Raw genomic sequence first — 15,613 nt, forward strand, 5'->3', positions numbered from 1 at the left:
CAATATTTTCAGCAAGCGGAAAGAAAGCACTGAAAGCCGATTTCTTATAATAGATGTCTGGCATATAAACTGCTGTGATGAATGATTGCATGCCATGCCATTGTCTGCAGCGGTATCTGGGTTCTGAATACAATGAAGAAACTCGGGACCTCATCCACAATTTGTCAGTGATAAACTCGCAGCTTCCCACTCCTTAGAGAGCAGGAGCATTCCTGACTGACAGCTGTGGCAGTCTTCTCCAGTTCTGTCAATAATCAATCAAAGATGGTGGCCCATCTGCCACAGGACCATCGCTTTTAATGCATGCTAAGCTCCTATTTTCAGGAAGTCCTCCTGGTGCTTATTTTCCCTGCACGTGTCCGCAATGCATCGCAGACCCAAGCAAGGAAAACAAACAGTGACAGCCACACATTGGGGACAGCTCATGATAAACATTCATAGGGCAACTCTATCTAATAAAATCATGTATGTCTTTTCATGCAGCCCAACTAGATTGTCTGAAGAGGAAGGTTGTTTAAAGACCAGTCTTGATGAAGCAAATGTATATAAGTTTGTAGTTGTTCTAAACACTGCCTTAAGAAAGCATAATGTTGAAACTGACATTAATCCAACTATAGCGCTTCCAAAGACAAACTGTGAAACATTGGATTCCAGACAGTTGGTGTGCTTAGAAAAACTCAGTGATTAACGCCTTAACCGCGGCTGTTTTTCCGCAGCTGTGCGGGCATTCTATTGAGTGGGCGGGGCTCCGTCGCAGCACCCGCGAGGTAGTGCTCCCGCCGGCCTACGGCCTATGGGAGCACGGAACGGGTTAAACTGTGAGATAATCCACAAAGAAGGAAGAACAGAAGATTAAGAAAACTCATTTGAAATAATTACACTTGCAGGGTACACACACATCAAGGTCATCACCAGCTGAATAGGCTACCAGTGATTTGACCTAGCAGATTGACCAGAAGGAAAGTCAAACAAGCATTTGCAATGCAATAGGTCTCGCATTATTAAAGTTTGCGCTATTGGCATTGCTAATAATAATGCAACACCAATAGCTCAAATATTCAGTAATGCAAGACCTATTGCATTGCAAATGCTTGTTGGAATATAGAGGGGTGGGCATGTGCTGTTTAAGGAGGACCATGGAATAGGTTGTGCTTCCTCTACATATGGCTGACATAGAGGATGACTGCCTTTCACACTAGGGTGATCATTAAGAGTGACCTGTTAATTCTGACGGGCCTGGTAATCCCAGGCAGTAGGCCCATTGGAATTATGAGTACAGTAGAAAAATAAACACCTAGGTGATCCAAATGGAAATTCACCTTCAGTTACCATGACCATTGCAAAGTCATGCCAACTGCTGCTAGTGCACTGCTAAAATGTAAAAAAAAAAAAAAAATAAGCCCCGAATTTCTTAAATGTATGTTATTTCATCTTTTATTAAGTGAGCTCTCGTCTGGGTTTACGCACCTTTGTTTTTAAGCATTGCGAGTATCATTCCTTGAGTGTTTTATGTCTTGGTGTTCCATGTTTTGCACGATCAGTCAAGACTAGTGTCTGACGTCATCATAACTCCTGGGGACATATTACAATTGTACATATTTACCTTGTTATGTTTAGGTGCATCTTTTTGGAATACCAACACAGATAGTTTTATTTACAGTGTGCAACGACCAAACTTGCCACATTAACTTTATGAAATAATTGCTAGTAACTGGTGCAAGGGTAGTGGAAAACAGCCTATGGCATGCTGCTAAGGCTACTTAAGGAACCCAGCCTGGTAGCAGTACTTTCCTGTCCTAGGTAGGGTAACATTTTGAAGCTGCCACTACCACAATATACGCTGCCTTGCCTTGCTCAAGGTGTGCATAATATTTATGGGTGGTCGCCATGCTGACAGTGGTCTAGGCACAACTTAATTTCAACTTCCCATATTATCCATCCTGATTGATCCCACTAACTTAAAAAGCGTGGTAACTGAGTCTGCAAGCAATTTTGATCCTCCTCCATAGGTACAGTGGTATGAATAGAAAATACTGTGCAGTTAAATTAATTGCATAAAAATGTGCTGCTCTTCATTGTGAGATCGAAATTTGTTTGACAAGGTGTAGCAATAAGAAGACTAGATACAAAGATGAAAAAAAGAGCAGCAAAGAGACAAGGGGAGATGGTGAGAGGAAGAGTGGAAAGAGATAAACAGAGGAGCAGATAAAGAAGAAGAGAAAGGGTGACAGAGGAGTGTGAAAGGGAGATAAATTAATATATAGGAAAGGGGAAATGAGTAAAAAATACATCAAAACTTGCCCCCTGCTTGTAACAGTACATGTGTCAAAGGACACGGCCTGCATAGAAAGCTGGAAAATGGTGAATGCCCACTTGAAGAGACAAAACCCATGCGTCCCCGTCGATGCCCCACCACACTTGCTTAGTTACTGCCTGCTTTTATTCATAGTGCGCCAACAGCTCAGAGCCAGATGCTTAATAAACAAATTGCTAAAGAACAGTTTATAGAGCCGAATGATTACAGGGAATGGGAAACAGCGTGTGTGGGGGGGGGGGGGGGGGGTCAAGCAGATTAGGTGAACGGAGGGGTGTCTGGGGGGTGCAATGGGGAGATTGAGGAATCCAGTGTGAGGGCAAGAAATAGTTCAGGAGAAGAGGGCGTGGGAACAGGAGGAGGTGTGAGTGAATACAGGAGCATGAGAGATCTGGGGAGGGCTGTGAAGAAGGGAGAGGAAGAGAACGAAGAGCAGCCGGCTGACCGGAAAGTGTGGCGAATAAGGATTAGATAAATAAAAGGTGTAGATGGGGAGCCAGGAGTCCGGGGGAGGGGCACGGGGTGATGTGGAAGAGAGAAAGAAGCAGTAGTGCACTAAGCGAGGTTCAGAAAGTCGCATGAGGAGATTCTGTCAGGGATTGAGGGGAGGGGAAACGAAGAAAAGATGCGCCTGAAAAGGAGCAGATGGGCGGGAGAAGCATTTATAGGAGGGTCTGAGGGGAGAAATCAAAGAAGAGGATGTTAGTGAGGAAGGCTGAAGAGCAGGTTTAAAAACACCTTCCAAAAGAGACATTTAAAAGACGGGGGCAGTTTGTAAACAGCTAGGCAGAGGGGTGATAGTGAGATTGCAAAAGAGCATCTCGTAGACACTGTTTAAAAAGTAGACAGCGAGACCACAGCAGGACAGACAGGAGACATCCGTTGTGTGGACAATAATACTGCCAGCATCCATTACCCTGGGAGGCGTGCATCACATTCCAGCAGGGCCTTGCGGACAGCAGATGAAACATCCCAAAACATCAAGGGGGCCTACAAATGCAGAGTCAGAGGGGGTGGGAGGTGGTCACCCATAGAGTTGAGGGGAAGGGATCGGTGGCACAGCTACATGCAGCCTGCAGAACTTCCAGCACTACATGTGTGTTTAATGCAAGGGTAAGCACATTTTATAGGACAACTTTAAAATTAAATGGTTCACCCATAGTTTTAATATGTGGACAATAACTAACAGATAGAAAAAAAATTATTAAGACGCATGGACTATGATATTACTCATTAGAAGAAGGCTGGTTATTTCTGACGGGATATGTTGCACAGCCTAAAAGTTGACCATTTCAAAAGGAATTGTGCAGGCGCAGAAGTATGGTGAAAACCTGCAGTGTTAACACTTTCTGCAAGAACTATAATTATCGAAAGTATAGTCGGCCCGACTGAAGTAATTGTGATTTTATGAATTGGAATGTGCGATTTTATTTCCTCTAAAAGTAAAAAATAAATTTTAAAAAAGTACAATTGTTTTTAAAGGACGTACACTTCCGTAAACTTTTTTTTGCCTTTGTATATGATGGCTAGACAGAGAGAGACTGCAGAAGACTAGATAAAAAGATAAACAAGCATTGGCCACGATATGTGGTGGGGAGGGGGAGAAGCGTGAGTGGTGCGCACGCGCAGCGGTAAAAGTGAAGGCCACTGCGCGTGTAAGGGTTGAGAGCATGAAGCGCGTTCTAAAAACAAGCATTGGCTGCGATATGTGGTGGGGGAGGGGGGAAAGCACGTTCTAAAAACAAGCATTGGCCGAGATATGTGGTGGGGGAGGGTGAGAACAGCGAATGGTGCGCACGCACGCGCGGCGGCAAAAGTGAAAGCTGGTGTACGTGTATGGTTTGAAAGCCAGATGGGGCTGTAAAGCACGCACCCCGCACATTCACTCAAGCTCTAGGCTCATAGCAGCATTTTCTGAAGCCCCCCTACTAAAAGTTTCGAGAGCAGCACATGTGCGCTGGCTCAGTGAGACCTAAAAAAGGCTGATCAAATCGCTGCTAAGGCCGTTACTCATTCCCAGGCCTCCACAGTTGTAGTAGGATGCATGTATCACATCAGTCTATGGAGTCACTGTAACATGCAGGGAGTGAGATTCTGCAATAGAAAGAATGGCTTGCTTCAGAATGAAACTCAGGAAAACGCAGCCAGACCGGAGAATTACCATTTATTGTCCTGAACCGGGGAACCCATCACCAGCAGCTGCAACAATGCTGAGCAAAATCTGCTAGAGGGCTGCTGCTTTGTGGGTGGACATCTGTGATCAGTGGAATTTGTGATCAGTCACCATCAGTGGTTGTTAGGCATGGCAGTCCTATGTTGTGTGTTCTATGTTGTATCCAATGTGGTGATGATGGCTGGACATCTGGTCACAATCCAAGTATACAAAAAACGAAAGAGGAGTGCTTTTTTAATATCGTATTTGTCTAATGAGCGCAATAATGGAATTCACTACTGTCACAGTCTGGTGGCGATGGATATGGCTTTTTTTTGCTGTGGAGAGGGATGCATTATTCTGTGTCTTGTGACTAGAGGAGGTCATGCGTGTTCTTTAGCAGTTTGAGGGAGCAGCGCCCCACTCTAAAGATTTCCTCACAGCATATTCCCTTTTCCATCCATCCTCTTACCCTTTTGAAAAGCCTGCCTGCTCCGAAGCGCCCCAATTAACTGTTCATCAGCTGTTTAGACTCTTACATTACATTTTACCAACTTGCCCAGAGGTGAAATGTGACCATATGCACCCACAACCCGGTTGAATGAACCCACAGAAAAGGCCTGATGGAGATCACTAGAGACAATAAAGTTAATATATTTTTTTTTAGTTCTTACAAACGTGTTAGTAAGTTTAGAGATGAACACTAGTTTAACAGTCTAACACTGTTATGCAAAATGACTGAATGCTCAATATAATGAAAGCTGCCATAAAACCATCCAATCAATAGGGTGACTATACCCTTCTCTGCCTGATGAGTTCAAAGGTGAAAGTATCCCTCCTTTATATCCTCCTGATTACCCTGTGGCTACAACCAACCCCACCGGGATTTTAATTTCCTTCCATTTTCACACTGACATAGGCAGTACAGATACTTCTTCCTGCAAAACTATGAGAGCATCCCTCAAGCATACCAGCACAACTCTCCCTACATACATCACACTATAAATCCACACTTTTTCAACCAGTCAAGTTGAATAAAGTAGTGTGCTGCTTGTCCTCCAAGAAGCACTTTCTGTGAACATTTGTTTTTGTCACTGATATTGATAACTATACAAATGCTAATAGAATACAACACTATACTTCAAATGAATTTGGTTTCTAAATGAATAAGCATTAATTTTGCCCCATTTTCTTCTAGATCATATGTTATATTTTTAAACAACCTTTGATGTTTTTTGTATCTGTTTCAAAGAATGCGATTGGGCTTGTTTTATTACTCTTTTCATTTTATGTTTATTTGACCCTTTTGTTCTTCATATATGAACTGTGTGGTTGTTGCACCCATACTGCACAACATTTCCATTATGACAACACTGCTGCCTTGGAACAAACTACCAAGGATAAGCCAAGGATTCCTTATATAAATCAGGCAAAATGTGCAGGTCAGGTTGCTGGGGCCTTGTCAGAACTCAGGGACAGTGTGCATCAAGACTATGGCCTTTATTGAGTGTTTGGCGGGCGTATACTCATCACAAACGTGGCAGACGCCCTCTCACTGAGATTTGAAGTGCCTTGCTTCAACACCTCGTCAAGGGTAATAGGCGCTATATAAATATAATTACAATTACGGCCTATGGTACTTGTAATATGGCAGACAGAATATCTGCCACGTCTTGACCAAGAAGCCCGTCTGTCAAACACAAAATAAGGCACTATGTTCCCTATCGGACACAGTCCAACACTCCAGTTCCCTAGCCAGAGCTCTTCGCTGAGGGTCGAGCAGGAATGGAAGCCAAAGTACTATCCTTCCATCAGCGCTGCAGATTTCTGTTGTTCATTAGGAACGCAATTTGTGAAACTGTTGCAGTAATGACTAGCATACCGCTTGATAAATATCTCCACATTGTGGTAACACACAACAGTGCTCTCTGCTTTACATTCCTGCAGTGTCACTGACACCATCTGTGCCCTGTGTGACATGGAATCCCAACTGAAGATGTCAAGAAAATTAGACGAGGTTCCCAGAGGAAGAAAACAAACACACAAAGACAACTAAACACTTTTAGAAAGCTGCAACATGGACTTGACCCAAATAGCATAAAGTATACATGGAAAACCATTGTTTAGCGTGTTGTTTTTAAAACATTGTGGGTGATTAATCATAGCCTGGTCTAAAAATAAATCCTTGGCACATGATGTCTTTACACCAGGGAACATCCTTAAGCACTCAAGAAGAAGAAAAACATATTTCATTCTGCATACTTCATTTTTTAAAGGAGCCTGATCATTGGCAAGCCAAGTATAACTGACATTTGAGCAGCAATAGTGCACAGCTCAACAAACGATTCTACATCTGTCCTGTGAAAACATCTTTTTTAACCAAATTTCTGAAATTATGATATGAACCTACATATTGAGAACCTGATTACACTATCTACAAATTAATGTTGTGAAAATAGAAAAGTATCATGTGAAGAGGTGAGAAGTGAATTTATCTTCTATTGAAAGGTTTTGCCCTGAAAAAAATAGAATTAGTAATTTCAAGCATGGGTGTGAAAATAGCTGTTCTCTCTCTGATATATAGTCTACTCCAATTAATATTCTTGTTCCTAAAATGAAGGTAATCCTTTGAGTTTGTTTGTCTTAGACAATATTCTAGTTGTGTCACAGTGTATAATGTATTGCATATTAAATTGATACAGTACTTAAATACCAACAAATGATTGCCGTCTGTTCAACTCACCAATCTTCTGATTGAAAATCTTATCGAAGGCAAGCTCCCCTCTCTCTTCAAGGTACTTCTGCATCACACTTCGGATACTGAAAGGTAGAAAGCAAAGAAAGACTTAACTCTTGGAAGTCAGGCTGATGGAAATGTCTGAATGCACAGTACACTAAGAGCATGTCTGACATCATTAGGAAACTGAAAAGGAGACAAGGAGCATATAGTGTGGCTGCCAAACAGATCCATGGCATGAGAAACACCTCAGTCTAGCCCTGGCTCTTAAATCAACATAACTTTGCATTCTGAGACTTGTTGGCCCGCATTTATCTTTACAAATAAAGACTGATAAATCATAGCACGAAAAGTGATGTAAACAAAACACAAGGACTGGTTCAGTGTGGCCCACATGCATGTTTTGTGAATCTGTATTCTACTTTAGCCATTCATCACTGGAGACTGCATTGACATTTGCACCGCATGGTTGCATGGATGTGTGGGACCTCAAGAAAAACTACGTTTTTGCTTCCTCTTACCTTATTGTGGTCACATTTGATACACCTATGATCATTGTGACACCCCTGATAGTGCCTTGGGCAGACTTTTATTATAAAATTGCCCTGGAACTGCCCTACATTTGAATACTAATACTTAAGGGATACAATTCCAATGCACGTCACTTTCTTTATATTTAACAGACATTTGAACAAATAAGAATGAAAAAAATAGCAAGTGATTTTTTTTCACAGTTTTTGCTGCCTAAAGGTAGATGGAGATTATATAAAGGAATATTTTAAACCATGGCAAACATATATGAAGTAATTGATGCTTTAATCTATCTTTCTTCAGTAATAACTTATCCAATAAAGAAAAAAACGGTTCCATAAAAACATTTGTTGAAAAACAATATTTAAACTTAAGAAAGAGCTGAATGGTTTTCCTTCAAACTTATATTCAGATTTCTCATTTTAAAAAGAAGAAACATGAATTTGTTCCGCTTTGCATCATTGCATCACAGCAAAAATAAAGCAAGTTCAGATGCTCCCATTGTTGTCCTTGTTCAAAATTATTTAAGACACAACCACTGCAAACCCCAATTCCTAGGCTACTACAGAGGCATCCAAACAGTTTATATTAAGTTTTGCACCAGAGCAAACTTTACATAATCTAACCAATTTGGTTTAAACGGGACAGCTTTCAGGCGTAGCCTGGCCAACATACCAGAAGGGGACGGCGGCTGGTACAATTTTTGCAGTGCTGCTGGCGTAACTTTGTTTTCTTTGATATGTATCCTGTCTGACAGGAGGAAGAAAGACATTTGCCCTGAATGATGAATGACCACCGCGACCATTATTTCTTAACTGCTGGAACAGAAAATCAAATTTCGGTTTAAATGTTGGTGACGCTAAGCTCCAGCGCAGTCTAGAATGCAGTGCACACTTGTAAGGCGAGTCACTGCTTCTAACTGGCATAAAGCACATTTGATAGTGTTATATGCCTTCTAAATAATAAAAGGGGTAAAACACCCAAAAATATTATCAATAAATTAAGTGCGCATGCAGCCACTTACTACAGTAGTCTTTAATGCATGAAACTTATATTTCCCTCTGCTAAAATAAATAAATAAATACATCAAGCAAAGGCATCACTGTGATCTCCTCCTGGAGAGCCCAAAACAAAGTTTGGAATTGCGTCATTTTCCCCAGCAGTAACTCATTTGCATATTTTCCACTGCAGGCAACACCTGATTGGGAGTAAACACCTACTTCTAAATTCACTCCTTAATCTGTCTACTTAAGTGGAGCACCATTCCTTTCCACAGCGCTGCATTGTCATATGGATGTAATATATCTGCGATCTAAAAATAGCAGCGAGTGTCTCGAGCCACTGTCTGTTCCTCTAATCCTTCTTGGAAGGCTGAGCCCCGCTCAGCTGCTTTACATTAGTTGCACTAATATGACCTGCAGTTTCGGTAATTATGAGCAATGACTTCGCTCTGGCCTTCCCCACGACATTTTGTATACACTCACAACCGAAAGAGTCATGAGCTGCAGGGGAGCCCTCTCACCCAAATAATGGAGCTGTAAACAGAGCCCGAACAAACACGTTTCCTGATTATATTTGCTCAAAGTCAGATCTATTTTTGGCCCTGGTCACATTGAAGCTCTGTTTTTGCACAGCCCTTGCAGTGCCAGACAAAACGCTGTGCTGAACAATAGGGCACAGCCTACAGAGGCCTCACAGAATCCTGTCTCAGTAAGACATGAGCCGGGGTGCATTCTGTTAATGCGTGCTGCTTGCGTATGTCTCTAAATGCAGAGATGGAAGCCTGAAAGGGCAGTGGACCCCGCTACAGCACTGGCTTACCCTATAGCCACCACATTACAAAAGACAAGTACGGTGGAAGAGGCAGCAGTTCATAGAACCTCTGTCCGCTCTAGCGGAAGGGTGGAGGAGGAGTGCTTAATTTGAGCCGGTGCTTTCCGGTGCTCAGCACCAGCACTTAATTGGTTTCTGGTGCTTGGCAGCAACATCTAATCGAATTTAGAGATGAGCAGAACAAGGGTTATTTAGGACTGCAATATCCATTAAAAATGCTAATACCTGCCTCCCCAGCCATTCCCTCAGCTTTGGGGACCTGGAATAATCTGAACTGTTGCATTTACATGCAAGAGAGATGGTTGGTAGTTGTTTTGGCAGCGATGACAAGGGCGATGAGTGGTGCAAGCACAGTGGCCTCTTTGTCAATGCCGTGGCGCTTAACATTTTACAAATTAAGCACTGGAATCTATGGAACCGTTGTCTACCTCGCCCTTTCCACTGGAAGCTCACGGCTGCCCCTTCAAAAGCTCCACTTTGTTACTGGTTACCAAGTGCACCAAGCCGTTGGTAAACTATCAATGCATTGCAGCTGCATGCGCAGTAGTAAACAATTGCAAATCACAAGGAAGGGGAAAGCCCACTAACCCCTCCCCCTAAACCCCCTTTTACTTGCAATTCTCAAAGAATTGCAACCTTGACACTGTAGTATGTAACTCTACAATCCTGTCACTTTTTGTAGTGCAGGCACTGCGAGTATGAAAAGGATTAGATTCAGTTCCAAATTGGGGCCCCTGAAACAATCTCACACGACCCAGAAACATTAAGCGTCTGCTGCAGAAATTATATTTCTCTGCTATAAAACAAAGTCAATACTTAGTACAAACCATGGACTCCCCGCAGGGCATTCTTGTAAGACTGGAGAATTCAGGTTCAGCTGAAAATGTAAGCATAGCTTAGCACTAAGACTGAACTACTTATCAAAACAGAAATGCAAGCCACCGCATCGTGTGTTCCAAGAGAGAGAATGACGCTTATAAAAGGGACAGTGACAGAGAGCAGGAGCACAGAGCGCATGTTCAGAGGGAATGTGTCTATCAGAGTTCTTGTGACACAGAATATGTGAGGAATGTACACGCCCGGCACTTCAAACTCTCAATTTATCTCTATAACTCAATCCTGTACACAGCTCAGTGCTCACCCAATTCAGTAACCAGCTGCCCTCATAACAATTGTCACCCAGAATACAGAATTGCCTCATCTCACTGCACTCTACATAAAATCAGCAGACATAATGCTCGACGCATTTGCATCCGTAAGTACAGAGATAATTTATTCAGAACTTTCCCTCATAATAAAAACAAATAACATATACACTCTCCGCAATAATAATCATAACATATTTTTGTTGCTTTCTTAACACGAGCACTAGGCCTCAAGGTTTCAGCATCACTCTCATGCATTTCACTTCTTTCTTCCTAACTCTTCTCCCAATTTTGCAGCCATCGCTATTTAGTTTGTCTCTTTCCTCAAGCTGAACTCTTTTTCATTCTACAATGCATCTTTCATCAGTTTCTTTACAGTAGAACACACTTCACATACTCTATTCGTCTCTCATCTTGCACATCGTGAAGTTCTGCTTAAACGCCACAGTCTGTGTCCCCGACCCCCAAGATGTCCATTTTAGGATATAGAGGACATCTGCTGGTGACAATTAGGAGATTTGGCTCCATACCGATGTTGGCCAAAAGGCAGGTGGCTTGTGTATGGGGGAGAAATGGAATACCCATGGCTAAAGAGGTAGAGAGGTAGAGAGGTGTGGCTCACTGGTTAGAGGCGGCAGACCTGTAACCAGAGAACGGCGCGGGACCAGGGTTCAATTCCAGACGCGGCAGGGTCTTGAACCAGGGTCAACGGACTCGATAATTCTCGCCTCAGTGCCTACTCTAACCAGGGAACACACTCGGTAACTCTGGGCATTAAGCTTGCCTCATCTCTACAACGGCCCCCCACAGATGCCGGGGATGCCTGGTTTCACCCTTGAGATACCCAGAAAGGGACCATCTCACAGGGAAAACCAGGACGGGTTCCCCAGCGGTCTACAGCGCCAGGACACTCGGGTAGAGTAACAGTGCGCGTTACAAGTATCCCACATTTACATTTACAATACCTGGCTGGCAGATCTCATATATTGCAATGACCAATTCCGATATTTTTATGATACCTTACCCCAAGTAGCAGACCAAAAACATTTGCCACTCATTAAAAACATATTTGAAAGCTGCGACTCCTTAGGATTAGAGATATGTCTTAGATGACAAGGACAGAAGTGCCGCATGGGAACAATGAAGTTGAGAGCTTGCATATGCAGGTCCTGCTTGGAGATGAAAACTTGGCCGGGAAGACAGCCCACCTGATGGCCCGGCGGGCTCCTGCTTAGACACACGCTGGACTACCACGATACTATGGTGATTCAGAGACTAACTGAAATGAGAGATTCAAAATATAGTCTGTCCATCTGTGTGAGGGTTGAAATAACGACTTGTATGGCTGGTGGGTTGATAGTTGAGGCCAGTATAATGTATCTTGCTTTCTAGTCTGGTATACTGTTTCACTGCTGAAGAAAGCAATTTGAATAAATAAATATTTAAAAAGCTATAGTCTTCCATTGATCAACGATGTTACTTGACACAATATTTGCACCTCTTCCAACAGGTCGATTTACCTTGCTTCTCCTACCTTCGCCAATCCTGCCTTCTTTACCCTCACCCACTGTCCTATTTTCGTCTTCTTTGAGTCACATCATCAAATGCTTTATTACTCTTCTGTGCCTTCTCCACTTTTTTCTTGACATTTAAAGTCCAAACCACATTTCTGAAATTTCTTGTTTCCCCTGATGTAACCTTGCATTTCCATGTAGCAGTCTCTGTAAATTCAGTTTAAAGACATCCTCTCATCTCGTGGGTTGATGTTCCTGATTTTTTCGCAGTTGGAGAAAACAGGTAGAGACCACTGCCCCCACTTGTCCTCTAAGCGAGAGATTTGCATTTATGGTGACCCCAAGGCTTTTCACAGAAGGGGAGGGAGTGGAGGGGGCTCCTAGTTCTGTCGGCCAGTAGTGTGGGCCCCAGGAAATCTCAATCTTCCCTGGCAAGACTAGTTCAGTCTTGCCCGGGTTGAGTTCAAGGTGGTTAAGGTCCATCCAGCACTGGATGTTGAGCATAGTGGCTTGGAATTCGTGGACAGAGTCAGGGGAATCCAAGGTGAAGACGAGCTGAAGATCGTCAGCATAGTTACCTTCCTGTTTTTTAAGGAGTGAATCAGGGGCATGAGGTAGAGATTAAATAAGTGTGGGGATAGGGACGAACCCTGAGGGATCCCGCATGAGGTAGTGATCTTAGGGGCAGTGAAAGGGGCAAGTCATAGTGCTTGGATTCGGCCTTCAAGGAAGGACCTGATTCAGTTGTATGCGGAGCCCTGTATGCCTGCCTGTTCAACACGATCCAGCAGAATTTTATGATCGACCGTGTCAAACGTGGCCAACAGGTCCAAGAGCACCAAGGCCTGAGGGACGCCCTTGTCCGCTTTTCCTCTTAAGGTGTCCAGAACAGCGAGTATTACTGAGTCAGTAGAGTAAGAGGGCAGAAAGCCAGCTTGGTTTAGCTCTAGGTGTTCAGACTGTTCGATGAAATTAGAAAGGCACCTGGCCACATGGGCCTCTGAGATCTTGGCCAGAAAAGGGAGGAGAGAGATAGATTGGTAATTTTTTGTTTCCCCTGATGTAACCTTGCATTTCCATGTGGTAGTCTCTGTCACTTCAGTTTAAAGACATCCTCTCATCTCGTGGGTTGATGTTCTCCAAGCCCACAAGATATTCAAAACACACTCATTCTTTGTCGCACTGCACTCTTTCAGAGCCAGTACTATATTTACTTTATTTCTTCAAATTTATACTGCAGACAGTTGACACCTACAATGTCTGAAGTTATGCCTCACCTTAAAAATAATTCACTCCAGAGTTTCAGGAAGATTTCAGTACCAACTCTATACACAATTCGCAGCTCAGGCCACATACTGTAGCAATCCATTAAATCTATACCATCAATTCCAATTTTCTTAGACCTTCTATCCCAGCATTATAGGACACAAGATGGGACTCTAAGTAGCTACATGACTTTCTGCATTGTGTCTGTGTTCCACATCAGCTACAATTCCTTTGTAACCTTTTTACTGTAGTATCTGTCCCTGATCACAAGTACAAATATTTCACTATTCTATTTGCTTTGCCAAAATACCCATTTTGACCAATGCTTTCCATTTTTCCCCTGAAACCTATTGGCAGAAACATGTGCTCCTCTTCAGTAATAACCTCCCAAAACTTAAGTTCTTGTGCCCTCATCTGAATTTACTGTCCGTTAACCATAAACCCAAGCTTTACACTTTCTAAGAATAAATCAGTGGAAACATTTCTGGAGTGGAAAATGTTGAATTTACACTATTTTGCCACCAATACAGTGATTTCTTCATGGCTGTGCTCGACTTCCCCCCTCATTGTATTCTTGTTCCCCATTCTGCAGTAAATCTGCTGTCATATTTCCCATGCCTGGCATGTATTCCACTTTATAAATCCATTACTATTATTCTAACCACAATACTTCCAATCTAAAAAAAACCTTTTAATTCCTTCCATCGTTATCGACCATAACATTGGTTCCTCGACTTAAGCAAGTAATTTGCCCCCAAAACAACCAAGCATCTCTTCCTCTCATTAGACCACTTTTCTTCTGCACCCATTAATGCTACCGAGGCACATTATTATACCCTCTCTTTCTTGTTAGGTCTTGGTTACAGACAGCTGTTTGCAGACCTATTCTTTCCAAAACAGAACATTGGCTTTGCCAATGCACGTTCTCTTTGTGGCATAACTATATGCAGCCCTTTGTTGCTTGCACCAGGTGTGAACGCCACGCTTATCCCAGGAGCAAACTCTTTTCATCAGTGTAGAGGTATTTATCTCCCATTCTGTTCTGACAAATGCACTGACACCCTTCACTCCATATATACCAAACATTGTTCTTCATTAGCAACCACAGTGGGTGAGCGCCCGCAGTAACATCCATTACAGTAAATCTCTACAAGAAGGACCTGAACCTATCTTTTTTTGTGGGTGTCTTTGTCTCTGATAATGATTTTATCAGTGCTTTATCTGTAAGATCAAAAGTGTCAGGGCCCTTCTCAGAAGGCCACTGCAGCTTCCACCTCCAATGACCCTGCCAGTGCTGCCAAAGCCACAACACAACAACTAACCATCTCACTCCTGCAATTGTGACCATTCGCTCTATTAAAGACCACCCAAAGCTATAAAAATGGCATGGGGTTGTCTTATCACTTTTTAATGCGTATTGAATTAATAAACACTGTTTATGTGCTCACCCTAAATGTAAACAAACAGTGCTACCATGTGGTGGACTGGCTAAAGTTCAGGAATTGAAAATTAAATGCCATGCTGAGCACCAGCAAACATCGGCTCAAATCAAGCACAGGATTTCCCCAACGTCTCTTTAGGTTTCACTTAATCCTCATACCCTAGATGCAAGACAATTGGCGCTTTTCCATTTGATACATTATATTTTCAATCTTCCAACTCTCAACACTATGAAACATTTTGTAATCTGTATCTTTTCTTCTTTATATGCCTGCCCACCACCAAACTGTTTGTTGTCTTCCATAAAATGCATACCCTCCCCATCCGCAAAGGCAACGCAACAGCAAAGCAGCCAGTGTTGAGCGCGGAACAGAAGCAACATCCAAGGCATATTTCAGGAGATACTTGGACGCTGCAAGAACCATAGGGGGCTCACGTCACTCTCACCAAAGCAGGGGCGTAACAAAGGCCCCCGCAGGCTACGCAGTGCGGGGGGGCCCCAGTCCCTTCAATAAATGAAGGGGGCCCCGGGGCCCCCCTCAGCTCTTCAGTGAGAGCTTGCTGTGAGAGAGGCGTGTGCTGAAGCAAGCCTCTCTCCATCTCTTCTGAAGCAGGTGCTGCAGTCTGCCCTGAGCCCCTTGCCCCTCGCCCCCTCCCACTGACTGAAGAGAAACAATGTAA

The 15,613-nt window shown here is 43.1% G+C and overlaps 1 protein-coding gene across 2 annotated transcripts in view; it reads right to left on the minus strand.

Annotated features, from left to right (window-relative positions):
* The window catches only part of GRK3 (G protein-coupled receptor kinase 3), a 1,268,751-nt gene that overhangs the window by 974,975 nt on the left and 278,163 nt on the right, over positions 1 to 15,613 (minus strand). For both annotated transcript variants that reach the window (XM_078667331.1, XM_078667330.1), the window contains exon 2: positions 7,210 to 7,286. In XM_078667331.1, the coding sequence (XP_078523457.1) occupies positions 7,210 to 7,286 (77 nt within the window). The remainder of the gene's footprint in view (positions 1 to 7,209; positions 7,287 to 15,613) is intronic.

The sequence above is a fragment of the Lissotriton helveticus genome, chromosome 11 (genome assembly GCF_964261635.1).
Source record: "Lissotriton helveticus chromosome 11, aLisHel1.1, whole genome shotgun sequence".
Taxonomy (NCBI): domain Eukaryota; kingdom Metazoa; phylum Chordata; class Amphibia; order Caudata; family Salamandridae; genus Lissotriton; species Lissotriton helveticus.